The sequence below is a fragment of the Epinephelus lanceolatus genome, chromosome 22 (genome assembly GCF_041903045.1).
Source record: "Epinephelus lanceolatus isolate andai-2023 chromosome 22, ASM4190304v1, whole genome shotgun sequence".
Taxonomy (NCBI): Eukaryota; Metazoa; Chordata; class Actinopteri; order Perciformes; family Serranidae; genus Epinephelus; species Epinephelus lanceolatus.
Window position 1 is genome coordinate 16,701,467 of NC_135755.1, and position 27,092 is coordinate 16,728,558.

General features: G+C 38.9%; 2 protein-coding genes across 3 annotated transcripts in view; both read left to right on the plus strand.

Moving 5' to 3' along the window:
* Nucleotides 1-4,488, plus strand: part of LOC117246168 (GTPase IMAP family member 7-like) — a 143,643-nt gene extending 139,155 nt beyond the window's left edge. Inside the window, exon 2 of the mRNA XM_078164628.1 lies at nucleotides 1,743-4,488. Coding sequence (XP_078020754.1) covers nucleotides 1,743-2,767 — 1,025 coding nt within the window. The 3' untranslated portion in view covers nucleotides 2,768-4,488. The remainder of the gene's footprint in view (nucleotides 1-1,742) is intronic.
* Nucleotides 133-26,528, plus strand: LOC117246157 (E3 ubiquitin/ISG15 ligase TRIM25-like). Of its 2 annotated transcripts, none has more exons than XM_078164627.1 (8): nucleotides 133-154; nucleotides 19,538-19,783; nucleotides 20,721-21,089; nucleotides 21,285-21,380; nucleotides 22,593-22,826; nucleotides 24,358-24,523; nucleotides 24,607-24,663; nucleotides 25,127-26,528. In XM_078164627.1, exons 2-8 carry the CDS (start codon nucleotides 19,547-19,549, stop codon nucleotides 25,651-25,653), a joined length of 1,686 nt encoding a protein of 561 aa, XP_078020753.1. In that variant the 5' UTR covers nucleotides 133-154; nucleotides 19,538-19,546; the 3' UTR covers nucleotides 25,654-26,528. The 2 variants fall into 2 exon arrangements, with proteins under 2 accessions (XP_078020753.1, XP_033465800.1); XM_033609909.2 differs by lacking the exon at nucleotides 133-154 and adding an exon at nucleotides 15,749-15,820.
* Nucleotides 26,529-27,092: the final 564 nt, after the last annotated feature.

Consider the following 27,092-nt stretch of genomic DNA (forward strand, 5'->3'; position numbering starts at 1 on the left):
CAGCCCGAAGCCAAGAAACAAGTCAGACAGGTCAGAAAAAAACAAAGCAAGAGGCAAGTCAGAGCGAGAAAACAAGAGAAAAGACTCACAGTAGAGACGTCTCGTGGATCTGGGTCCTTTTTTGCGCTGATTTCCACCATTTACAGCATGGACGGTAAGTTAAGCTTATTGTTTTCTGCTATTGTGTTGACAGTGAGCACCAAATACTTTCTCATACATTCTCAAACTAATCCTAACTAACTAATCCTAAATCTATAGAGGCAGTCATTTTATATTTTAGCTCGAAAAGATAAAATACCTTTTTGTTTTGTTTGTTTAATATCATTTCTGTCACATCTGTTTGTACATTATTTGGAACTGTATGTCCACTGGCAAACAAACTTTTACCTGCCTGCAGCCCTGGAGCTTTCAAACTAATATTTATTGACAATTGTTGATACCCACAACAGTCCGTAGGGTTGGATAGACCATTTAATTGTCTATTTTACACGCATCATATGAGCACTCAGGTCAAATCATGAGCTTTGGCTATAAATCCCCGATGATTTACTCATACAGTGGGAGTTGGAACTAAACAACATTTAAAACAGGCCAAAATAGAACAGAATTTTCCAAAATATGAAACAGAGTCAGGTAGCCACCATCTTGGAAATATGCAAATTAAGAGGTTATGGCGCATCCAATCATAAAAATAAGTATTCCAATGTTTTTCTTATGGTCAAAACCCATAAAATAGACACCAAGCATGCATTTGTGTCTCATCTAATTCAAATGTTATAGCTGAATCGGGGTGGTTAGGAGAAACCAACCCTGTCTCACTCCGAAGTTGTCGAAACCTGTCGCGTGGTCAGTGTCGGAAAAAAAGCCGTCCTTTCACATCGGCATAATATGCAGCTGGTAGCAGTTATTGTTTAATGGTGCCCGGCAGCATCTGGGGAAAAAGCAGCAGGACAACAATGAGAGTGGAGGGGGCGGAAGTTTGAGTAGGGCGAGGGGTGGTGGATGGGTCCAACAACCACTGACTTTCACCTAGGAGAGGCATGTTTGCTTCCCGTAAGATTATAAAGCCAAACCTTGTTCTTTTTTCCTAAACCCAACCACATGCGTGTTGGCAAAATGTAACCACATGCATTTTTTGTTTAAGGAAAAAAAAACATCAATTTGAGGTGTTGTAACGATGTAGTGAGTTTATTTTGAAGGAGACTGTATGTAAATGGTACATTTCCTGTGAGAACATAAGTATATTTTGAAATCAGACAATGCATGTAACAGGCTGAGGTTAACATGGCGTCCAAGAACGTCAACAACCAATGCAGCTAGGTTACCTTTCACATCGTATGTGGACATGGAAAGTCCATGACCAAACGTCAATATGTGACGAGGTTGGTGTGAGAATGTGTTGGCGAAACAGATCAGAATTTAGTCATCTTCAAATAGGAAGACGATAAGATGATAGGACAAAGAAAACATTGTGGGGAGCAGCCAGTTTTCCTCTGAGGAGACAGGAGGACAGCCATTTCTCAGGAGCTGAATTTAAGAAGTATGAGGAAATGGTCAAAATCTCATATTGATAACAAATTGAGCTCAGTTATTTCTCGGAGAAATAGGATGGACAAAGACGAGATCTGATTTTGAGTTTTCCTTTACTCTGGGTATTTTAAAGTGTGTAAAAATTCACAAAAAATGAAACAGAGAAAAACACACAACCAAGGGCACTGTAATAATTTATTATTCTCTTCTAGTGCCAAACACAAGAAGGATTGTCCTACTGGGAAAAACTGGAGTTGGAAAGAGCAGCCTGGCTAACACCATACTGGGAGAGGCTAAATTCAAAATAAACAATTTGAATGATTTGGAAACACAATGTTCTCCTGCCGAGACCAAAACTATCAATGGAAGAAGCATCACTGTGATCGACACTCCTGGTTTCTTTGACACAGAGAGATCTGAGAAACGTGAGATAGTGAGGTGTATCACAGAGTGCGCTCCTGGGCCTCATGCTTTTCTCATTGTGCTTAAAGTGGAGAAATTCACAGAGCAGGAGAAGGCTGTCATCACGCAAATATGTGAATATTTCTCTGAAGATGCTCTAAACTATGCTGTAATTGTCTTCACTCATGGTGACCAGCTCCCTGAAGGAATGAAAATGGATGAGTATGTCAAGCAAAGTGAGGGTTTGAGTGGTCTGGTGAAGAAGTGTGGAGGCCGATGCCACGTCGTCGATAATAAATACTGGAAGACCAACAAAGAGGACGAGTACAGAAGCAACCAGTTTCAGGTGGAAGAGCTGCTCAAGACCATAGACAAGATGGTGATGGAAAACAACGAAAGATACTACACGGATGAAAAGCTACAAGAAGTGGAAAGGAAAATACAGAAAGAGGAGGAGCGCATTAGAAAGTCATCAGAAAACTTGTCAGCGGAAGAGATCAGGAAGCAGGCCAGAAGCAACGTCTTTAAGAAGCAGGTGAACAATGGAGTCTGGGCATGGATTAGAAGTTTAGTGGGTTTTGCAGTTGTAGCTGGATTACTTGCAACTGCCTCAGCTATGTTGATCAATTCAAAACATTTTAGGGTATTAAGGGAAGCACCACTATTAAATGAAGAATTAACAGCACCAGCATTGGCAGAAGTGGTGAAAGAACAAGCTGAGGCAGCTTTAGGCATGTCTCCGCCAGCCAGTACAGTAGGACACTTATTTGAGTTTTTGGACAAACTTTTCAAATTGTTTGAAAGAACATACAATCCTACAAATCCATTTGAATGAATAAAATAAAACAGCAGGTGTCTTCAAAGAGGTTCAAAATGACATATGACATGACATGTTGCAATCCTAAACAGCTCATTTAAAGTACTATCATTTTTGCTGAACGTGTAAACCAATGGTTCTCAACCAGCGGTCTGGGGACGCCCACTGGTCCTTGAAGGAGTCCCATGGGTCCCCAGAAAAATGGTAAATAGATTATTTCAGCCGGTTCCCATTCTGAAGTCATCACATACTGCTGCTTTGTCAGTGATTTTGGCATATGACCACCTTTTGTATAATGCACCACCAGGCAACATCAGTTTCACATGTGGCCAGATGGCACCTTTCCCAGTGTTATGATACGCAACTGGTCAGCTGGACAGCATCTTTTGCGGCAGCATGATACGCTGACATGTGGCGTCAGTTCATAATGCAGCTGGATGCAACTGGAGTGGTGGTTTGATACCCTGCTGTATGGCGACGGGTTGAAACGCTGCCAGTAACAATGTAATATAAGGAGCTGGAACATCCCTGTAGGGTGGGTGGGAGTGGTGGTGGATGGGTCCAACAAACCCCGGACTTTCACCCTGGAGCCCGGTGTACACTTCCTGAATGGATATAGAGCATGACAGTTTTTTTTTCTAAACCTAACCACATGCTTTTGTTGCCTAAACCTAACTCTGTACTCTTGATATCCCACGTTGGTTGTGGCGTCCCGGAAAGTCAACAGCAGACAAAGGAGGATACCTAGCTCGTAATATGTAGACGTGAAAGGCCACTGACAGAGCTACGATATGTGATGACTTGAGATGAGAACATGTTGATTATTTTCATTGTTTAATTCACTCTAAAAGTGAGCTCAATGTGAGAAAGAGTCATAAGAGTAACTGTTGTGATCATAGGTTTCACTTCCTCCATGGTTATCTCCTCAATTACAGAATTCTCGTCCTAATCATATTTGACAACCAAAACCTTTTCAGAAGCCAAATCTTATCAAATTTGATTCCAAGACCTAATGTGTATCAATTCAGGGGCCCTTGACATGAAAAAGGTTGAGAAACACTGGTGTAAGCTACAAAATGAATGAAAAAATCAAATAAGTCATTGCATCTGTGCTTTAAACTTTGTACTAGTTCCTGTCAACTGAAAAGAGAGCCACTTTGAAGCACTGAGTGAATAAGCAGGGGTAGCAAACAATATTCAGACAATGTATTAGAAATGTAAATATATATGTTTCTGGCACATTCAGTTTGATCACGACTCTAAAATAATTGTTGGGTCATGGTGTTTTAAAGGGGCATGTCAATAACTGTACATGTGTAATTCAGTTTACTCGTCTTATGGAGCACTACTCAGACTGTAAAAATTGTTGTACGATGTCTTCCGTGTATAGAAGAGTTTTCAAAGTGTGAAAAATAATTGTTTTTGCTTGATACTTAAAATGCTCGCATTACAAACTGGAGGTGTGGGGTTTAAAGATGTGGACATTTAGAGGGCAAGGAGTGCCTTTATTGAAAGACTCATGACTCATACTGCAGACAAGAAGTCTGACGATCTCTGTCTCTGCTTTGATTTTTTTTAAATCGGTCTCTTGTAAGTCCTCAAAACTTTATAGAAGTGCAATACTAAATCATGGGTGTACCCTTTAATGGTGATGATTTTCTGTTTTCTCAGTATATTTTGTGTTAATATGTGTCATTTTGTCATAAATGATTTATGTAACAATAAAACCTCTGACTGGTCATAGGCTTTTGTTTTCTTTTTTCATAGAATCCTCCACATGCGCTGTCAAAAGATAAGGCTGATGATACTCATACTTTCTTATAGTCAAGAAATTCCATTTAAAGACCAAAACCAACAATAAATTGCTTTTGCTAAAAAGACTATGTAGCCAAAACCTGATATAGCCTACAGAGCTCCTTTGCTGGCCAAAAACTATGGGAAACCGTTGCGGTGGGTGAACTGTTCCTTTATCATCCCGAACATGGGCACTGTATTTTATTTTGAGTCAACCCCACATACCGTAAAACTTCAATTAGTTTAAATTGCTGAACTCAACTGGCCTTTATTTGGGACAGGCCTTTAATTCCTCTCACACAAACTGTTAATCAAGTCATGGAAACATAATCTGAGGTAGTCGACATCCCAGATTTAATACATCTGAAGAGCTTCTATAAAAACATGACCTGTTTGGCAGACCAAATATCTAATGGAGACGTGTTTATTTGTCAAAATGTGTAGCCACACTGGGCTAGTGAAAGGGACTGGGCATCTAATTGGGACTAGGCTTTTAAATTAAGTTTTATAGTACATCATCCTGCTGCTGTAAATACTTACAAGAGCAACAAATGGGTATTAAATTATTCTGAAAATACCCCAACAAATGAACTAATAGCTTTTTAGTCAGAGAACATAGTCACCTGCAATGTAAACGCAATCTGAATTCCTGAGGTTGCCCAAAAAACAGTCAACAACTATAATTTTTATTTTGTGATATTCTTACAAACCAGAATAAATTAAACCCCTTTCATTATTTAACAAGAAAGAAGTCATGTGGCTACATGCCACACTTTAAACACAAAGGCCTTGTTGTTTTCAGTCTGTTTCCTTGTACAGTTGATTCCCTGCAGGTGGGTGCTGCCAAAAAAAATCAGATAAAAATTCCTTTCAGCTGTCTCACTCACAGATGAAAACACTCCACCCTAATCAGGTATGAAAAGGGTGCAGCTGCCATCCTCTTTTTTTTGTTTATACAAGAAATGTAATAGACTGAGTGATCTATTATATATGATATTCTTGATGCCTTGAACAAGACACCTAATGCTGCAGGATATTTAAATGTAAAATGGCCTCATGACACTTAGTTGTTGTTTTTTTTTCACCCACAATATTTTTATGCAAAATTTTAAAAGCAATAAAAGGAGCAACAAAAAATTGCTGTGTTAACTTTTTAAGCACCCATCGCTTCTTTTCTTAGTGGCTTTTAAGGCACTAAATGTAGATGTTTGGCATGAAAAGTGGTTGTTTTTTGGCAAGACATTGCTGCATTTGCTGCCAAAATTGTGCTCCCCCAAACTGGGTATTTTAAGCCAAAACATGATCTTGCCCGACAGAAAAAGCTTAGAATGCATTAAGATTAGTTTTGAAGTACTCTCCTTGATGAAAACGCTTACTTCTTCCCAACACAGAGTTTTAAATCATACTTAGTGATGGGAAATATGGAGCTTTGAAGGCAGTGAATGTAGCTATGCTTGTGAGGGACCCACATTATCTCTATTGTACCTGGATTTACTTGTTGCCAATGGTTTTCTGTAAAATGACCACAAATTATGCAATTACATCCCGGTCAAAATCTGTCAGCTGACTTGCAGAGTCAGACCGCTTCAGTTAATGCCATGTTATTCTCGTTACACACCCTGTTTATGCTGGCCAGCTGAATACAACTGTTGCCATTAATTAACTAATTCAAATAACATTCTTTTCTACCTGTACTTTCCCAACCACAGTCACTACCGTTAACAGCTGACAGCAAAGTCTGATTGGCCTCTGCATCACAAGAGGTTCCACTTAAACCTGCTTATCTGGAAACTGTCATTCATGCACTCATTACCTTGTTCTATTTATGTAATGCCATGTTTACTGGAATCAGTGAAACACTTCTTCCGTGTCTGAGGCTTGTTCAAAATAGCGTAGAATGAATTATAACTGCGACGGAAAAACAACTACATTTACCAAACCTTGCACCCTGACACCGGCTTCCAATTTGCCTTTAGAAGTGATTTTAAAGGGGACCTGGTATGCTTTTCCGTATTTGGTGTTTTATGTACGGTATCTCACAAAAGTGAGTACACCCCTCACATTTCAGCAACCATTTTATTATATCTTCTCAAGGGACAATGCTATAGAAATGAAACTCGGATATACTTTAGAGTAGTCAGTGTACAGCTTGTACAGCAGTATAGATTTCCTTTCCACTGAAAATGACTCAACACACAGCCATTATTGTCTAAACAGCTGGCAACACAAGTGAGTAGACCCCTAGTTATACCCCCAATATGCCAGTATAAAATAACTTATTTGGCCAATAACTGCAACTGATATCGATATATCCACTATTTACCCTACCTAATTTTAAGTGATCATCAAGTCTCTTTTGTAGTGGAATTAACATCATATTATGGATGCATACTCTTCTTATGATGGCCCACCAGCAGATGGAGACATGAAACAGAACGCTTTCTCAACGTATATAAAATTCACTCATTGTGCAAACCAAGAAAAAACATGTTGGCCAATTCATTTTAAAGCCGACATCAGTCGAGACCGATGACGTGCCAATATTATCATGTATCCCTCTAAAACATATATTATAATACATAAAATATAATTCATTTTATACAGTAGAAATTCATGTTTTTAATCGGCCTCTGGCTCCAAACTGCAGCCATGGGTCGAGCTTGGACAGAAACTGTGAAGGCTCATGTAGGGTCAGGGCTTACTTTTTAGGCACAGTCAGAACTCTCGCTGCAATGACGGTGCAGAGATGCTGGGATATGAAAGACCTGGAAATGCTGACCAATCACAGCAGACTTGGCTTTCTAGGGAACGGGGATTAAAGAGACAGGCGCTGACAGAGCCCTCTCACATAGGGAGAATACAGGTGTGCCAGCACAGACAGTATAAGGAAAATAAAGTGTTTTTTGAACATTAAAGCCTGTAAATGTGTTCTATTAAAACTTAAAATACAGATATGGCACTGAAAATGAACATAATAGGTCTCCCTCTTCTTTAAAGCTCTAATTGGTTGCGCTGCTGAGCGGTCAACCCCCTATATCACCTTTCCAACCCATCAATCTGCAAATCTTTCACTCATGGTTAATTCTTTCCTATTTTCCTTTTTTATTTAGTTTTATTACCTTAGTAATTAAAAAAAATGCCATTTAATAATTTGTTTTTGAATGAGTAATATATATATACAGTATAATGTGTAAAACTAAAACAGTTAATTGCATTTAACACGAATTTGATCATTTTTGCATATTCTTTGACATATTTTGTATCATCATGGTCTGCATCAGGTGCTTCATATGTAACATGCTCCACTGCTCGGGTCCGGCTGATCAACAAGTCAAACCGGTAGAAAATAATAGTACAGTCAAACTACAGCAAGAGAGCAGGAGGAGACACATCCAGCCAGGACATTCAGCACCCTGAGGGACGACAGTGATTTCTGTTTTTGGCAACATGGACGGTGAGTTAAGCTCATTTCTTTACTGTATGTAGTAAAAGAAGCAATATCACAATGTAAAAATACTTAATTACAAGTCTTGTGTTGAAACTGTTTCTTAAGTGAAAGTGTGTAAGTATTAACAGCAAAACGTACTTAAAGTAGAAAAAACAATATCTGGTTATCAGTTAATCGTTACTGGTGATGAATGAATGTGTAAGCAGCATTTTACCGTTGTGGCTGGTCGAGGTGGAGCTGCCATTAATTACTGTGTGTAACGTTGGGTAACAGTGCATCATAATTTCATAGTGTTTTGTTAGGTCAGATGCATGTGGTGGAGTAAAAAGCACACTATTCATCTACTTAACTACATTTCAGCGGGAAATAAAGTAGAATGAAATGAAATAAAAATTTAACTAAAATTGTACTTATGAAAAGTGCTGAAGTAGATGAACTTAGTTTCATTTATAACATGTTATCAGTGTCAACACTGAGTGACATGCTGTACAAGATTCTGCCACATATTCAGAAAAAGAAACCGATACTTCAGTTTAAGATGTTTAGTTTCAGATATTTGAGCAGGGAATTGTAATCACTTTGATGATCCCTTAACTTTTCATGTGGCGCCATCATCAGGCCAAAATCTAACTTGATCAGTAATGTGGTTTATGACATTCCCATCAACCTCAGCTGTACTCTGGATGATTTCAAACACCTAAACAAAAATTAACAAGTGAACATATAAGACATATTGTTATGTGTATTTCCTTTGTACGATATATAAAGCTAAATAATTGTCTTTAACCTATGTTTTTCATGTATTTATAACAGAGTAAATGCATACATACAGAGGAAAAACCTGTAACCATGAGCAATGTATTTTACTGTATTTATGTTAGATTTGTGTTCATTCAGATTCTCTCTCATACTTAAATGACAGAATGGGTCAATTTCCACTGATTTCGAAAACAATAAATATCACCATTCTGTCGCAGTTTCCAACACATACTTAACGTCATAAAACAGTCCTCCCAGACTACCTGATTAGGTTTAGGCAACAGAAATATTCTGTTAGGTTTAGGAAACACATCATGGTTTGGCATTTAATAAGTACGTTGTTTCGCTAATGCAACATGATGTATGTCATGTGACAGACATTACATAAGACATGTCACATGTCACTTGCAAGGACGTTCCTGGTGACAAATTTCCCTGTCGACTAAACGAAACTTTTAATTAAGACTAGTCGACTAGTCTTAAAAAACAGGAAAACACTCATTTTATGGTGAATGTGCTCCAACCTGACTGCTGTCTGATGGCTCTGTAGCACCCACTAGTGGCGCACAGCTGCAGGACAGTTAAGTAGCCTTGTACATGAATAAAACCTTATTGGTTTAATCGACTAATATTTCTGGTGCCGACTAGCGAGGGGGCCGACATTTAATCGTTTAGACATCTAATCGCATGCATCCCTAGTCACCTGCGTAGCATGTTAGACATACTAGCATACGAGGCTACACTGTTATTTACAAAAGACAACGATGAGTTTGGGGCACAGACACTGGTTTCCCGGGTGAAAGTCCCAAGTCTGACTGACCTATCTACCACCCTCCCACACAGCTAACATGGGCTTTTTCTTCTTCGTAAAACATTACGCAGACTTTGTTGCTTTTAATGCTTTTTACAGTTTGAACGGGTTAACGACGCTAATGACAGTTCGGAAATGTCCGACAACATATTTTGCCAACACTAGATATCAAACAAAAGCCAGAGACTGTGTCATATTTAATTGGTGTGCGCTGTAAATTCACCACCTCTAAGCAGAAAAGATAAAGTTACCTAGGGAGCCTCACCATGTAAAGTTTCTCCTCCTCTGAGCTACTGCATCTGTATCAAAGAGTGTCATGAATGTCAAGAGCGCTCACTTCGCAGCAAGATCTGGGGACCAAAACGTTCCCACAACGAAAAGAGAAAAAAAACCTGCTAAAATTGAAGCAATCTCACTCGACTGAGGGGTCTTCAGCTGATGATATGAATCTCCAACATGCTAGGTCATGTCACCTTCTCTTCTGCTCCTGTAAAAATTACTGCAGCCACTAGAGGATACATCCTTAAATTAAAAAGTATGGGGCATAATAAGCTGCTTGCACAAGCTTTGTCGACCTATATGGTCTTCAATTTTTTTTGGCGAGAGCAGGCTGGTTAATTTAGGCGTTAAAATATTACATACTGTACTTTGTGTTTAGTGCTAACACATTAAAGTAAGATGTCACCATGATAAACACTGTGACCTGCTAAACATCAGCATGATGACTTTGTCACTGTAAACATTTTGGCATGCTGATGGTAGCTTTTGGCTTGAATCACCGCTTGGCATTTATATCTGTTTTCTGAGTTTGCAGACAAATAATCAGTTAAATGAGGAAAATAATCAGAAGGTTCATCAGTACTAAAATATAAGTGTCTATTGCAGCCCAACACACACACACACACACACACACACACACACACACACACACACACACACACTTTTAGAACCAAAAGGACAAGTTAAACGAACAAGTACAAATAAAATTTACTTTGCTTAATACTGAGTCATTATTGTCTTCTAGTGCTAACTTCAAGGAGGATTGTCCTACTGGGGAAAACTGGAGTTGGGAAAAGCAGCCTGGCTAACACCATACTGGGAGAGGATGTGTTCAGGATAAGCCACTCTCCCATCTCTGAGAAAAGTCTTTCTCATGCAGAGACCACATCTGTCAATGGGAGAAGCATCACTTTGATCGACACTCACAGTTTCTTTGACACATGTGGGTCGGAGAAAATGCTCAAGGCTGAGATAGTGAGGTGTATCACAGAGTGCGCTCCTGGGCCTCATGCTTTTCTCATTGTGCTTAAAGTGGAGAAATTCACAGAGCAGGAGAAGGAAGTCATCAAAAAAATATGCCAATATTTCTCTGAAGATGCCTTAAAATATGCTGTGGTTGTCTTCACTCATGGTGACCAGCTCCCGGAAGGGATGAAAATTGAGGAGTTTGTTGGTCAGAATATAGATCTCAGTGACCTGGTGAAGAAGTGCGGAGGCCGGTGCCATGTTGTTGATAATAAATACTGGGAGAACAGCAAAGAGGACGACTACAGACGCAACCAGTTCCAGGTGGCAGAGCTTCTCAACACAATAGACAGGGTGATTGAGACAAACAATGGAAGCTGCTACACCAATGAGATGCTAAAAGCATGTGAGAGACAAATACAACAAGAGGAAGAACACATTAGACAGTCATTCGGAAACATGTCACAGGTAGAGAGGAGAAATAAGGCTAGAATAAGTGTTTTTGACAAGTTATTGACCAGATTAGCCGGTACTGCAACTGGCATACTGATAGGAGCTTTGCTTGGTATGGCGGAGATGGTCACAGCAGCTCTTGGAAATTTTCAGGATCTTTCAGATTTGTCGGCACAAGCTTCAACAGCAAGAGAAAGGGCTGCATCGGCTGCTCTAAGGGGGGCAATAAAGGGTGCTCAGAGGGGATATGATGCAGCTAAAGGAGCAGAAAGTCCTGGGGAAGCCATAGAAAAGACAGTAAAGGACGTCTGGAAGTAATCTGGGGTTGCAGCAGATCAAAAAAAAAATTAAAAAATAGTAGTTGTAGCTGTACTTAATTCCTGTCAATTACTAATATCACTGTGATGACTTTTCTACTAGTATGAGGTATAATAAGTATACATCTGAGAAATAATTGGTAATGACATGTTATTCAATTTTGGATAATTCCTAATTCCTAATCAAAATGTTATTGTTAGCGAGAGTTCAAAAATGTTTACTATGAAACAGGATGTAAATAGACTGCCATGGGATGACTTGTGATTAAGATATTAAGATGAAAGTGATTAATATCCTGAAATTATCTGTAAGTATTTGCCATGACTTTGGGATACTGAAAACTCTTTATTGAAGTCTTTTTTGCATTTTGTTTGTGTGATTCAAGATTACTGCAATAAGTTTACTGGCCATGAATGATGAAGACTTACTAACACTAACACTTAAATAATTCCTAAGGTCAATGAAACTTAATTCTATCTGGGAAAGATGAAGGACATTTTTTATCCCAAATGACTTTACTTTTTATTTTATACTTTCCATGACTTTTGGATGCTGAGAAATGCTATTTTCTTTTTTCCCCAATGTTTATTTTTGTGGATAAAGTTAATGCTTGCTACAAGTTATATAACAATTAAACATCTGTGTGCTTATAAATATTTTTTAGTCTGTGTTTTGTTGTGCTGCAATAAAACTAAACTACAATAAATTAAATAGCATTTTATATTTCGGAAAAAAACAAGAGTTCCAATGACTAGATTGAGTTTCAACCAGACGTTCTTTCAAATATTGCAACCCGTTCTTCAATATTCTGAGAAAACACTGTGAAGTCGACCACACAGACCAGAAATAGGCTACATGGAGAACCATTGCCATCAGCCACCTCTATTAACGTCCTGAATAAAACCGTTGCCAGTCATAAATAAATATAAAAATAACAACATACACAATTACTCACCACCCTACACAGCTTTGAAAAGGTGCAGCCACCATCCTCCTAATGCATTCTTCTATCCAAATCCCAGACAGAGCTTCCATCAGAATCTAAAGGATTACAAGAAAACAAAGCAGCTGTAACTGAAGGTGGGTTCAGCTTTTTACTTTGTCTTGGTGTGATCAAATGTTTATTCCCATCTCTCTTGGCAAAACAAAGTGCAATCAAAAATGTGCAAAACAATGCATTGCCAAGCATTCCTTTAAATACCCATTCCCTTCCCACCCCCTCCTATAACTCCTACCCTGGGACCAGCAGGACTACAGACAAACACTACTAACAAAGGTTCAACAGGTACATAAAAATATGAGAGATTCAACAGTACACATTATACAGTAATTCAATTACAGTCTGATACACAAGGATCTTCACTGCCTCTGCTGCTGTTAGCCACCAGCTGATAAGATCACATCTCACTGTACTTGTATTCATACAATTCCATGTAACAAATAAATGACTGAATTGAAAATTGAACTGAAATCATTTCTAGTTTCAGCCAGGTACACCTAGCTTAAGTTTTGGACTCCACGCTAAAGCTAGCCATAAACGAATTAGATACACCTTAAGGCTGTTACGTTAGCCGTAATGTTAGGAACTGGAATGAGCCATTTTAATTTGATTTCTAATTTCTATTTAGGCACTTATTTTAACTTATTTTACTTATGTCTTTTTTAATATCACTGTGTCGTTGTTGTTGTTGTTGTTGTTGTTGATGAGGGGAAGTGTGGTTCCTGTTGTTTTTTATAAGCTGCTGGACAACTGAATTTCCCGTTGGGATGAATAAAGTTCTTTCTATTCTATTCTATTCTATTCTATTTCTTATCTAAGTACATCTAGTGTTAGCTTGAAATAGCCATGAACTGCCAACTCAGTACTACATAAAGTTACACTAGTTTGTTCTAGGTAAAGTCAACTCTTTATTATTGCTTTTTATCATAATTAATTTCTAGTTTTTGCAAAGTACACTGAGCTAAAGCTTCAGACTCCTAGCTAAAACTAGCTATAAACTAACTAGGTACACCTTAGCTAAGTATGACTAATGTTAGTTTAATAGAGGCATGAACTGGCAACTAAGTACTAAGTAAAGTTACACTAGTTTGTGCTAGGTAAACTCAGTTCTTTATTATTGCTTTTTCTGTATTAATGCTTTTTATCATAATTCATTTCTAGTTTTAGCTTGGTACACCTGGCGAAAGTTTCAATTAGCCATGAATTGGCAACTACGTACTAGGTGCAGTTAACATTTCCTCTAGTTTGCTCTAGGTAAAGCCAACTCTTTATTATTGCTTTTTATCATAATTTATTGCTAGTTTTAGCTAGATACACCAGGCTAAAGCTTCGGACTCCAAGCTAAAGCTAACCATAAACTAACTAGCTACACCTTAGCTTAGTACATCTAGCGTTAGCTTAAGATAGCCACAAACTGGCAACTAAGTACTAGGAAAAATTACACTAGTTTGTTCTTGGTAAAGTCAACTCTTTATTATTGCTGTTTTCTTTATTATTGCTTTTTATCATAATTAATTTTAGTTTTGGCTAGGTACAGCTGGCTAAAGCCTCAGACTCCTAGCTCAAACTAGCTGTGAACTAACTAGGTACACCTTAGCTAAGCTAAAGCTTACACCTAGCATTAGCTTAAATAGCCATGAACTGGCAAATAAGTACTAAGTAGGCTACCATTACTACAGTTTGCCCTTGATTAAGTCAAGTATTGTTTGTTTGTTTTTTTAAATGTATTATTGCTTTTATCATAGTTAATTTCTAGTTTTAGCAAGGTAACATTACACCTGGCTAAAGCTTCAGACGTCTATCTTAAACCAGCTAAGCTAAGTACACCTAGCTTAAAATAGCCATAAACTGGCAGCTGAGTGCTGGGTACACTGGTTTATTCTGGGTGAAGTAGTCCAATGCATTCTAACAACATCTCTGCAATGAATGTTCTGTTTCAACTAAAACTACCCATATACCAGTAATTAAGTGAAGTTCAGCAAGGCACATAAGTTTATTTGTTTAATGTTACCTTCACTATGTTGGAGGTTTGCTGTTCTCCTAAGCCCCACCTCAGTGGGAAGACACTGGCTTAAAAAAAAAGTAAAAGAAATAAATTAATTAAAATAAACACATTATCAGCACAGGCACACAGCTTGAAAATGAAGGAAAAATCTGAAAGGATTAAATTAGAGTTAATGGAGAACAGCTGCGTTGTCGTTGACCCGATGCTACATTATGATTGGCCAGTCTGTCTGCGGGGGGCGGGACTTAGTGAAGGTTAAGCTTAGTCTATTAAAAGTGCCTGTTTAAATAAACATGTGCCACATTAAAGAACCGTTCAGCCCTTTGAAACTAAAACAAAAGAAAAAATTAATGGGATTTGCACTCACTCCAGTGAGCAGTCGTCCTAAAATGATTTTCCCATCGTCAATATATCTTTTTAAATGTGAAATCTGCTTTTTTCCCCCGTCTGTTGTTATTCAGTGCAGTTGCTATTTACATATATATTTACTTCATTACAAAACAAAGCTGAAGTGTTAAGGATTTGATCTGTAAAAAGCACTGATATAAAATTACAATCTCATTATTCTCTATAATCCAATGTAGTCATTTACATCCGGGGAAACGATAAAAGAGAATACAGGTGCTGAAGACAGGAGCTCTGTCTTCAGCACCCAAGATGGCAGCATGTCTATTGTTTCTGTTCAGTGTCTGTTTTGAAACTAGTAATTTTATTGGATTTTTAACTATATTTTCCACTGAGTTTTATGTTGTTGTTTTTATAAACTATAAACTGTTTTAAGTACTGGCCCTACTCTGCCAATCTGAGACTTATTCCACCTGCTCTAAGACCTCTGCACTGAAACCTGAGGCCTACTCCACATGTGTCAGGCTCAGTCTATAACATTAGGCTAATGCCACCAGGCCAAGCCTAGGCCCCCAGCAGCAGGCCAGCATCGCCAGGCCAGCCCAGGCTCCAGCAGCAGGCCAACACCACCAGGCCGGGCCCAGGCATCACCAGTCTAAGCCCAGACTCTGTCAGCTGAAATATTAGCTGGCCTACAACAACAATAGGCTAACACCACCAAGCCAGGCCCAAGCTGAGGCCTACTTCACCTTTTCTGCAAGCTGTGCTATTCCAACTACTCCTGTTACCAGCCTAAGCTGCAGCAGCAGATCTGCCAGTAGCTTAACATTAAAACAATGAAGTTTCTACTTGCAATATACTGTTTCATTGTACTCTGTTGTGAACAGAGCTGGGTGAGTAACTCAAATTTCTATCAGGTGCACTCACCACAGATAGCATCCTCTATAACTGCTGTGGACACAGTGTCCTATCACAATCATGTACTGAGCACTATTTTACCAACAAACAACTCTGGAATCAAACACTATCTATATAGTATCCTACTTTTGAGAGACTACTTTGTTTTATCAGAAAATGCTGTGTCAGATTTTGTCAGCAGAATCAGTGCAAAAAATGAGTTGTCTAAAGTTACTAAACTGAGATCCTTTATTGTTTTACTTTTGCTGATATCTGGAAATGTGAAATTAAATCCTGGCCCAGATATAGGCCTTAGGTGTTTAGATACTCCACTAGATCTGAAAAATGCACCTGGCCTGGGTATAATACATTTTAATGTTCGCAGTTTACTTCCAAAAATTGATTCAATAAGGATCTGGGCTGAGTCAACTGATGCAGATTTAATTGTAATATCTGAAACCTGGCTGAAAAAGTCTGTTTCGGATAGTGATATTTACATAAATGGATATAATGTGTTTCGCACTGATAGGCCCAAAAAAGGAGGAGGGGTTGCTATTTATGCAAAAACTAAGTTTAATATAAGTGTGTTACTCTCACAATCACTGTGCAGACAGTATGAAATACTTGCTGTAAAAGTAGAAGTGTCGAAAGAAGTCTTCCTTACATTGGTCAGTTGTTACAGACCTCCATCTGCTCTGAGTGACACTCTGGCTTCTTTCTCAAATTGCTTGTCTAAACTTGATTATAATGAAGTTGTCATAGTTGGGGACCTAAATTGGGACTGGTTAAAGCCCAGCTCTGATGATCTCAAAACTTACTGTGATGCTATAAATTTGACACAATTAATAAATGGCCCAACCTGTCCCAATTTGAAATTTCCAGAAAAATCAACCCTCATTGATATTTTCTTAACTAATGTTCCCCATAAATACATAGCCACAGGTATTTTTTCTAATGATGTGAGTGACCACTGTGCAATTGCAGCTGTACGCAACACTAAGGTCCCGAAGACCAAGCCCCGCTTTATAAACAAACAGTGTTTTAAGCATTTTTCAGAGCAAGGTTTTTTATATGATATGTATTATTATGACTGGAGTAGGATCAGACTTATTCCTGATGTTGAATTGGCTTGGACCTTTTTTTAGAGATAATTTCTTAAACATTACAAACAAGCATGTTCCCATAAGAAGTTATAGGATTAAGGGTAGGGTTTTCTGAAGAGCTGGCTGAACAAATACATGAGAGGAATCTAGCCTGGGCCAAAGCTAGAAAAAATGGTTCAGTTTCTAACTGGACTAGATTTAGGGTTTTAAGAAATAGGTGTACATACCTAATTAGGAAACAAAAATCAGATTACTATTTATCAAACATATCTAAAAATTTGAACAATCCACAAAAATTTGGCTCTGGCTCTCTGTTCAAGGCTACATCAGATGATCAAGGATTTATAGATATAAAGCAAAAAACAGGACAAAGTTTTTGTTTTACTCCCGTTTCTGTATTTGTGGTACATAAAGCTCTTAAAGGTATAGATGCTAATAAAGCAATTGGTCCAGATGGTTTGGACCCTTATCTCTTGAAACTGTCAGCTGATATTATAGCTGAGCCCCTGTCTTATTTACTAAATCTTAGCTTTGAATTAAATGTAATCCCCAGGGCATGGAAGTCAGCTTTTGTTGTTCCCCTGTTGAAGGGTGGCGACCCTTCAATTATGAACAACTACAGGCCTATTTCTAAGCTTTCAACTCTTGCTAAGATTCTAGAAACCTTGGTGTGTGATCAGATTAAATACTTTTTAAAAGAAAATGACATATTAGTCCAGTACCAGTCAGGCTTTAGAAAACAACATGGCACCACAACAGCAGCAATGAAAGTTCTCAATGATGTCATCAGTGCTCTGAATGACAAACAGCATTGTCCCTCTTTATTGACCTGTCGAAGGCCTTTGACACAGTTGACCATGACATTATGAAACAAAGATTAGTCAACATAGGTTTATCTGACATGGCAGTGGGCTGGTTCAGTAACTACCTCTCAGATAGAACACAATGTATGCAAATTGAGGGTATGACATCTGATAAGCTGAGTATCCATAAGGGGGTGCCACAGGGCTCAGTTCTTGGACCTCTCTTCTTTGCTATTTATATAAATAACATTGGTTAAGGTGTAGAAAATGCTAAATTTCATATTTATGCAGATGACACAATAATGCACTCTTGTGCATCAACATTAGAAAAAGCTTTTGAAAATCTTCAAAGTGCTTTTATTAGTTTACAAGTGCAGCTGTGTCAGCTAAAACTTGTCTTGAATGCAGACAAGACCAAGCTGATGGTATTTACCAGGTCAAAGAAAGAGCCCCAATCTTTACCTCGGATTACAGCAATGCAGAACAAATCAATAGAACGAGTATCATTTTATAAGTACTTGGGCTTTTTAATAGATGATGGTCTTAATTTTGATTTTCATATTGAGTCCCTGGTAAAAAAGCTCAGACTTAAATTAGGCTTTTATTTTCAAAATAAGTCATGTTTTTCTTTTGAGGTGAGAGAACGACTTGTGTCACTTTTCTTCCTATGGTGGATTATGGAGACATTCTGTACATGCATGCATCTGTGGCTTCGTTGCGTCTGCTGAACTCTGTATATCATGGTGCCCTGAGGTTTGTGACAAACTGCAAATCGCTAACTCACCACTGTATTCTTCATCAGAAAGTGGGATGGCCATCCCTTACTTTACGCAGGCTGAGTCACTGGTTTGTTTTTATTTATAAGGCAATATTGAAACAGCTTCCAAGCTATTTATGTACATACATTGTCCAGCAGACAAACACAAGTTACTGTCTACGCTCACAAAAGTTGTTTTTACTTAATGTAAAAAAGACTAGTACTGAGTTTGGTAAAAAGGCGTTTCAGTTCGCAGCCCCTATGGTGTGGAATGAGCTCCAGAAGGACTTGAAATTACAGGAGCTCATCTCTTTACGTGCTTTTAAAACAATAGTTAAAGGTAGAGCAGGTGCTGAAATATGCAACTGTTTCTCCTCATAGCCTAGCACAAATCATTTGTTGTTTTTTTGTATTGTTTATATATTTTATACAGTACAATTGCCTGTAAAATGCTGTAACTGTGTGCATCTGTAATGATTCAGTGTGTGTCTGTAAGTTTTGCTGCCTTCTTGGCCAGGTCCCTCTTGAAAAAAGAGATTCTTAATCTCAATGAGGCAAACCTGGATAAATAAAGAAAAGCACTCTTGCACTTCAGCCAAAAATAAAACTGGATCGGTGCTCACAGCACAAGACAAAATAGTAGACACTACATCAAGTGGGCCACTTCAAAAATGACTGAACCCAAACGAAAGGAGGCTGGAGCACTCGATAAAATTGCAGAGCTTTTAATAAGGTGTAAACAGACTGATGTTTCGACGCTACTGCATCTTCTTCAGAGTCAAAACCTGAAGAAGACGCAGTAGCGTCAGAGTCTGAAGAAGACGCAGTAGCGTCAAAACGTCAGTCTGTTTGCACCTTATTAAAAGCTCTGAAATTTTATCGAGTGCTCCAGCCTCCTTTCATTTGGGTTCAGTCATTTTTGAAGTGGCCCACTTGATGTAGTATCTGGATAAATAAAGGTTAAAAAAAAAAAAGAGGAATAACACACCCACCCACCCACCCTCTTAAGAGAAAGCGGAACTTAAAAAGCGCGCCTTTCTTTACTTGCAGTTCATCACTATGGCGGAGGAGCAGCCGGAGCGAGGCGTTGACTTGGACCAGAGTCAGTTCTGCTGTTCAGTATGTTTAGACCTGTTAAAGGAGCCTGTTACCATTCCCTGTGGACACAGTTACTGCAAAAGCTGTATCGAGTGCTGCTGGGACGAGGTAAAGAAGAAGGGGAAGTACAGCTGCCCTCAGTGCAGGGAGACCTTCAGTCCGAGGCCTGTTCTGAGGAGGAACAACATTCTGGCTGAGGTGATTATGTGGTAAAGTACAAGTGTGGTAGAAATAATGACTGGAAAGTTAACTTCCGGCCACAATACAGTATGTTACAGTATGTCTGGAGTGAAATTCATATTTAGATCTCAAGATTATTTTTTATTGCGACACCATGTGGCCATTTTGGCTCATAGTGCCTGAAATGTGTAAAAGCAGGTTTTTTCATATCATATGCTATCAGCAGGAACCACGCTTATTTCTACAAACGTTTGCCTATTTAATCTTTATCAATATAAACGTTATTTACATGTCATTTAGCTTGCCTGTTATTGGTGGCTGGATTGCAGAACATTTTTCAACACTGCTGTTGTTAACCTTAAATGACTTGTGCAACTACATGCAAAATGTCAGGGTATTTCACCTGTGGGCAATGATGGAAAAAGTAATCAGATCCTTTCCTTAAGTAAAAGTAGTAATACCACAGCATAGAAATACTCTTTTAGTTAGAACTAAAAGTCGTGAATTAAAATGTTACTTTAGCAACAAGAACAGCATCAAGTACTACTAGAAAATTGTTAAGTAGTGATTTGAGTAAATGTACTTAGTTACTTTCCACCACTGCCTATGATGGATGATGTATGTAAGTTGTCATGACTCTGACTCACTTGACACTTGAACAACTATCCTTGTGCAGAGTTTTTAAATATCATGCCATCAGCCAATCACAATCATTGTCCGTGACCATGTGCATTATGATGATGCTACAGATCCAGCTGAAGACTTTTTTTTTTCAACTTCAAACTTTTTTCAAAAACATTTTTTGGAGTATGAATAATCGATTTAAAAGGATTTTGAAACCTTGGTAGACGTATACAGTATACTCTCTCCAGTGAGTAATTTTGTTCTCGTTCTACTTTTGTCTGGTAATAGATGGTACAATATTTATCAGCACCTTTATTTCCATCATCCCCAGGTTGTAGAGAAGATAAAGAGGACAGGCACCCAGCTGGCTTCTCCTGCTGCAGCCTGTGCCGGACCAGCAGACGTCGCCTGTGACTTCTGCCGCGGGACCAGCAAAAACAAAGCCACGATGTCTTGTCTGACGTGCTTGGCATCTTACTGTCCAGTTCACCTCGAGCCTCACCACAGTGTTCCTGTGCTGAAGAAGCACCAGCTGGTGTCAGCCACAATCCCACTGCAGGAAAAGATGTGTACAAAGCACAACAAGCTGATGGAGGTCTACTGTCGGACAGACAAGAAGTGTATCTGCTATCTGTGCGTTTTAGATGAGCATAAAGGCCATGGTACGGTGTCAGCTGCAGCAGAGAGGGCTGAGGAACAGGTAGAAACAAGAACACAGCAGACATAGTGAGCATGAAACTGTAGACTGTAAAAAAAACAGAAAAATACAGATCTGTAGTCAAACACACTGATATGTTTGTTACTTTAAGACATGTAAATATTGAGAACACAGTAATTGTATTAATAAAACCTTTCACAATGAGACGTTTACTGTTGCACTGACGATGTCTTTCAGAAACAGCTGATTGTGAGTCAAAAGAAAGTCCAGGAGAGATTCCAGAAGAGAGAGAAGGAGATGAATGAGCTGCTCAAAGCTGTGAAGGATCTGAAGGTGTGGAAATGATATTTTAGTATTTGATCCTGTGTCTGTATTGACTCTTTCTTTGTCTGGCTTCTGTGTAAGGTGAGCTCATAAAGTGGTTTGATCACTTGTGCTATTGTGTTTACAAACATTACTGATTTCCGTCCACACGTGCAGTGTTAGAAAAAAAGTCTATGTCCACATGAAAAATGCAAAACACAATTGAGAAAAGTACGGGTGCACCTGTGTACATTAACAGTCCCTTTATTCCAAAAGTCCAAAAGAAAGCAAGGGAAGAACATTTATAAAGCCCTGGAGTGCGGGAGTGGATGAACCCGGCTAAAGAGTACCCGCCCAGACAGGATGCTCTAAAACTAAAGCGAGCGCGCCCGCAAGGAGGCAGGGACCATTTCATTGGTCAACAATAAACCTGGCATTCTATGGGTTGGGGGATTTTGACAGGGTTGTTACACAAAAAAAATTCAAGAGCAGGGCGGAAAAAATCTGAGAGCAGAAATTCCACGAGCGCACAGAAGCACCTTGATCGCGAGGAGAAGAGCTGAAGCTGGAGCAGGAAGTCAGTGCGAGCACACAGTTTGAGCAGAAACAGAGTAGATCTAAGTGCAAGCAGAGGCTATTTGAGTGCGAGGGCAGGGTTTTGAGGGACAATATTACAAAATCTGAATGTGAAATCAATAAATAATGCTCTCAAATTGATATATCACTCTCTTGAATAAAGATAGGAAAAAAGCTCCATAGTCAACAAGGTCAGAACCAGTCTGCCATTGCACGAAATGTTGTCTCATTTGTGATGCCTAACAAACAGTGCACACTCTGACATCTCAAGCCAAGAATGTAGTATTATGTGTCTACATGTCAGCACTTAAAGGCTAAAAGACACAAAAAAAGCTACATTATAAAATATACTCTTGCACATGTGGACAAGAACTGAGTACTTATTAATTAACATTACTCCCTGTATTAAGACCAGTCAATTAGCTTGAAAGTGACAGCAGGCTCCTAACATGTGTATTCAATTTGGGTACAGGGGCTACCTTCTCTGTGTATGAACTGTGCCTTTAATTTTCTAATGTCACTGTCTGAATAACAACAGATGCATATGCTAACTTGCTGATTTGTTTTATTGTGTTATGTACTAAAGAACCAATTTTTAAATGTAACTTTACGACAGAGAACACATTTAAAAAAGCAAAATCTTTGCCTTTGTTTTTCTTTGAACAGAATTGTACCCAGCCTGCAGTGAAGAGCTGCGATAAGATCTTTGATGAGCTGATTTCCTCCTTAAAGAAAAAACGCACTTTGGTGAAGCAGCTGATCAAAGCCCAGGAGCAGACTGCAGTCGCTCAGGCTGATGAGCTGCAGCTGCAGCTGGAGGAAGAGATCACCAGCCTGAAGAAGAACAACACTGAACTGGAGCAGCTTTCTCAGACAGACGACCACATCCATTTCATTCAGGTAGAAGAGGTTTTTTTTGTGTGATGAGGAGCAATTTTATCTGTTTTTCAGTATTTCTATCTGTTTTATGTCATTTCAAGAATAATCAGTGCTGTACGGCCAAACCACACACCACCTGTAATTTTAGAAGCTTTAATCTTAGCACAGTTCATTTTTCTTAAGGACGAAACATTGCTGCATGCATTGTCCAAAAGTGACATCTGCTGGCCACATGTGACAATGCAACACATAATACTATTAAAGGGCCAGTGTGTAAAATGGGTTGAAAACAGTGACATGTAGCGTTTAGATTCTAGATTGCAGCGCTCACTCACTCGCCTGTGCTCACTCCTCCCGTCGGCAAAGTTACGGTGGCCTCCGAGGACCAAAACACTTTGGAAAAATGTCGCCGTCCGCGACAGAGAGCAGCGTCTCTGCTGGTAACATATCCGAAGCAACGAGCAATGAGGTGAAGATCTAAACCATATTACGATATGTTATAGGTTATCAGTGAGAGGTTAGGAGTGTTTTATTCCTGATTGTTTTGGTAACACGAGCAAACATTAGCGCAGTAATGCTAAATAAAGTCATGGTACAGTGCGGCAAATAATCATTAGGTTGGTAGGATAACCGTTAACGTTACATATTATAATATCCTTTTGCAAAGTGATTTTCCACAGGAGACAGGGAGAGGAGGGAGAGGGAGAGGGAGAGGGAGAGGAGGAAGACAAGGGAGAGGAAGAGGTGCAGGAAGGGCCAAGCAACATGCCTCAGCCACGGAGAGGGAAGAGGAGGAGGGGAGGATGTTATGCCTGTTATGCCTTCATGAACCCCCTCCATCGCTGAAAAACATCACCGATGTTTATTCTCTGCCGCCGCTTGTACCGTTTTCTTTGCTCCTCTTTGCGTCTTCTTTTCCTCGCAGATGATGGTTTGGGTTCATTCTGTCCTGTTGCGTGGTAAGTGTGGTCTATTCGCAAACTTTATAACTAAAAAAACTTTTCACTACTCTCTATCGACGAACTACTAACACTCTCTGCTGTTTCCTCCTCCTTCTTCCTTACTTCCACTGTCTTCTTCGTTGGTTTATTTATACACGCGAAACACATTCTCTGGCTGGCTGGATTGTCCACTCGGACTGCTGTACATACATGGCGGCGCAAGATGGCGACCTCTCTAAAGCAAGGCCCTTGCTATATTATATATATATATATATATATATATATTTATGTGTGTGTGTGTGTGTGTGTGTATATATATATATATATATATATATATATATACATACATATATATATATATATATATATATGTATGTATAAATAAAGGCATAATTATAAGGCTACGAAAACCAAACAAATTTTATTTTATAGCGATTATACACTTGTATAAACATATTAATGGGTAGAATATTCAGATTCAGATTCAGATTTGACAATAAACCATGCCAAATATTACACACTGGCCCTTTAATGATAATATTGGACAATGTTTTAAGTAAATTATTCAGTTTGTCATCTGGTTTCTACCTTATTGAATTCCACTCCTCTAGACTTTCAAGTCCCTCTCCACCTCCTGTGAAACTCCAGACCGGCCACCTGGTCCTGTTGTTTATCCTCAACGTCCGACATTCAAACCTGTGACTGACTGCGTGTCTGCGCTGAGAGGCGACATAGAGAGCCTCCTGAAGGACAAATGGCCCATGATCTCTGCCACAGGTACCTGACAGAAATTAGAAATCTAGAGTTACACAGTGGATTTATTCGGGTCCAGCTGTATTTAGGATGTGTTTGTGTCTCAGTGTCCAGTATAGATGTGGTGCCACCTGTGCCAAAGACCAGAGAGAAGTTTTTACGCTGTGAGTAAAACATTTAATTTCATGTTGTTTCCCAATAGACCAGTGCATTAAAGGTGGAGTCAGCAATTCTGGAAGAAGATCACTGACATTTGAACTGAACGCCTAAACAAATATTATTTAAGACCAAAATCTCTCCAGCTCCCACGGACTTTTTCTTTGTACATCCACAGCCTTTCCCCTGTCCTGTGCACGAGCACAAATGCCCCCTGTTGCTGATTGGCTGGAATAATGTTGTGGTCTGAGCCACTCTGTTAGTTTCCCATTCAGAGAGACAGGGCTTACACCAGATTTTGTTTTTTCCAAACACACTCAAACGGCAGTAGTAGACTGTTAGGGGACATTGACTGAATTTGACAAAAAAGTCTGTTGGGTTAGAATCACTGACTGCACCTTTAATAATAGATGAATGGTAAAAGGTTGATGTTAATATTGCACTTTTTTTCCTGCTTTGTTCTTCTTTCAGACTGCCGTCCTCTAACCCTGGATGGGAACTCGGTCTCCCAGTATTTTTCCATTTCAGAACAATGCAGACGGGTGACAAGTAATTATTATTATAGCGGCTATAGCTATTCATGCACGCCGTCGCAGATCATCATGCAGGTTCTGTGCAAAGAGGGTTTGTCAGGGCGATGTTACTGGGAGGTCACTTGGAATGGTAATCCTTGGTCTGTGGCAGTGTCCTACAGCAGCAGTACAAATGCCTCAGAATTTGGAAATGACAACAAGTCATGGAGTTTAAACTGCTCCACTTACACTTTCCGACACAACTCACTTAACAAGACGGTGTCAGGCCCTCGATCCTCAAAGATCGGGGTGTACCTGGATTATAAGGCAGGTACTCTGTCCTTTTATAGCATCTCTGGCACGATGACTCTGCTCCACAAAGAACACACCACGTTCACTCAGCCTCTCTATCCTGGCCTTGAGCTGAAGCATAATGGTTCTCAGACAAGCAGGGGCTATTATGCTGAACTAATCAAGTTGTGGTAAAAAAAATATATATATTGTGGTGGTTAATGTGTGCCACTACTGATCTGGCTGTAATTCACCCTCCAATATAACTGGATACCATAGGATAGATGAGTGATGAGTGATGAGTGATTTTACAAGAGTGACGCATTTTAAAATGAGCACTGAATCACCCAAATTCTAAGGTCCTAAGTCAGGTATTGCAGCAGGTAAAAACAACAAAGAAGATAAACCATTATAAACCATGTTAAAACCAACTAGGAAGCAATGAGCTGCTCATTTTTTGGATGTGTGCCACATTTCAATCATTAGTTGGAAACCAGGATGTAGCAGTCAAGTTGTAGTTACTTCCTGATTCCTGTCAAGTTGTGTGTGATTAGTGTTCTTCCAGTACAGGGTGAATGATTATTATACTGTCATGAGAGGGTTGATGACAACATGTTACTAAACTGTAAATATATCCTAAGGGAACACAAAATGCAATTGTATAAACGTAAGTTTGAAAACATTCATTATGAATCTGACAGATGAAAGTGATTAATATCTTGAAATTATCTAGTTATATATGTTTTTTGTGTTTTGTTTGAATGGTTCAAAAAGCAAATAGGCATGTGTTAAGTTTTTTTCCTCAAGTCTCCAACAAATTCACTGACCATGGATGATACAATGTTATAAGTGTCTTAACAATTCCTTAGAATAAAAAAAAGAATCCAACTTTTTTCAAAATGTTTTTTTCTTTTTGAAGAATTGACTCTTTATTTTACACTTTTCATGACTTTTGGATGCTGAGAAATGCTATTCTTTTCTTTTTTCCCTTCATGTTCATTTTTGTCATTAAAGTTAATGCTTGTTACAAGTTATATAACAATAAAATTAAACATCTGTGTCCTTATAAATGTTTTCCTGTCTGTGTTTTGTTGTGCTATGATAAATAAAATAGCATTTTATATTTTTTAAAAATTCCAGTCCATTGTAAGGTCTCCAAATATTGCAACCTGTTATACAATATTCTGAGAAAACACTGTAAAGTCAACCACACGGGCCAGAAGTAGGCTCCATGGTAAACCACTACTACTGGCCACCTGCCCTCAATACAACTGTTGCCATTAATACACCAATTAAAATAGCATCCTGTAAAGTCACTCACCACCCTACACAGCTTTGAAAAGGTGCAGCCACCATCCTCCTAATGCATTCTTCTATCCAAATCCCAGACAGAGCTTCCATCAGAACCTAAAGGATTACAAGAAAACAAAGCAGCTGTAACTGAAGGTGGGTTCAGCTTTTTACTTTGTCTTGGTGTGATCAAATGTTTATTCCCATCTCTCTTGGCAGAACAAAGTGCAATCAAAAATGTGCAAAACAATGCATTGCCAAGCATTCCTTTAAATACCCATTCCATTCCCACCCCCTCCTATAACTCCTACCCTGGGGCCAGCAGGACTACAGACAAACACTAC

Bases quoted from the DNA above. Each gene is read 5' to 3' on its own strand.
- LOC117246157 (XM_033609909.2), top strand. From the start codon at position 15,764: ATGAAGTTTCTACTTGCAATATACTGTTTCATTGTACTCTGTTGTGAA. The intron at 15,821-19,537 runs GTGAGTAACTCA...CTTTACTTGCAG, and splicing joins TCTGTTGTGAACAGAGCTGG to TTCATCACTATGGCGGAGGA. The intron at 22,827-24,357 runs GTAGAAGAGGTT...CCACTCCTCTAG, and splicing joins ACCACATCCATTTCATTCAG to ACTTTCAAGTCCCTCTCCAC.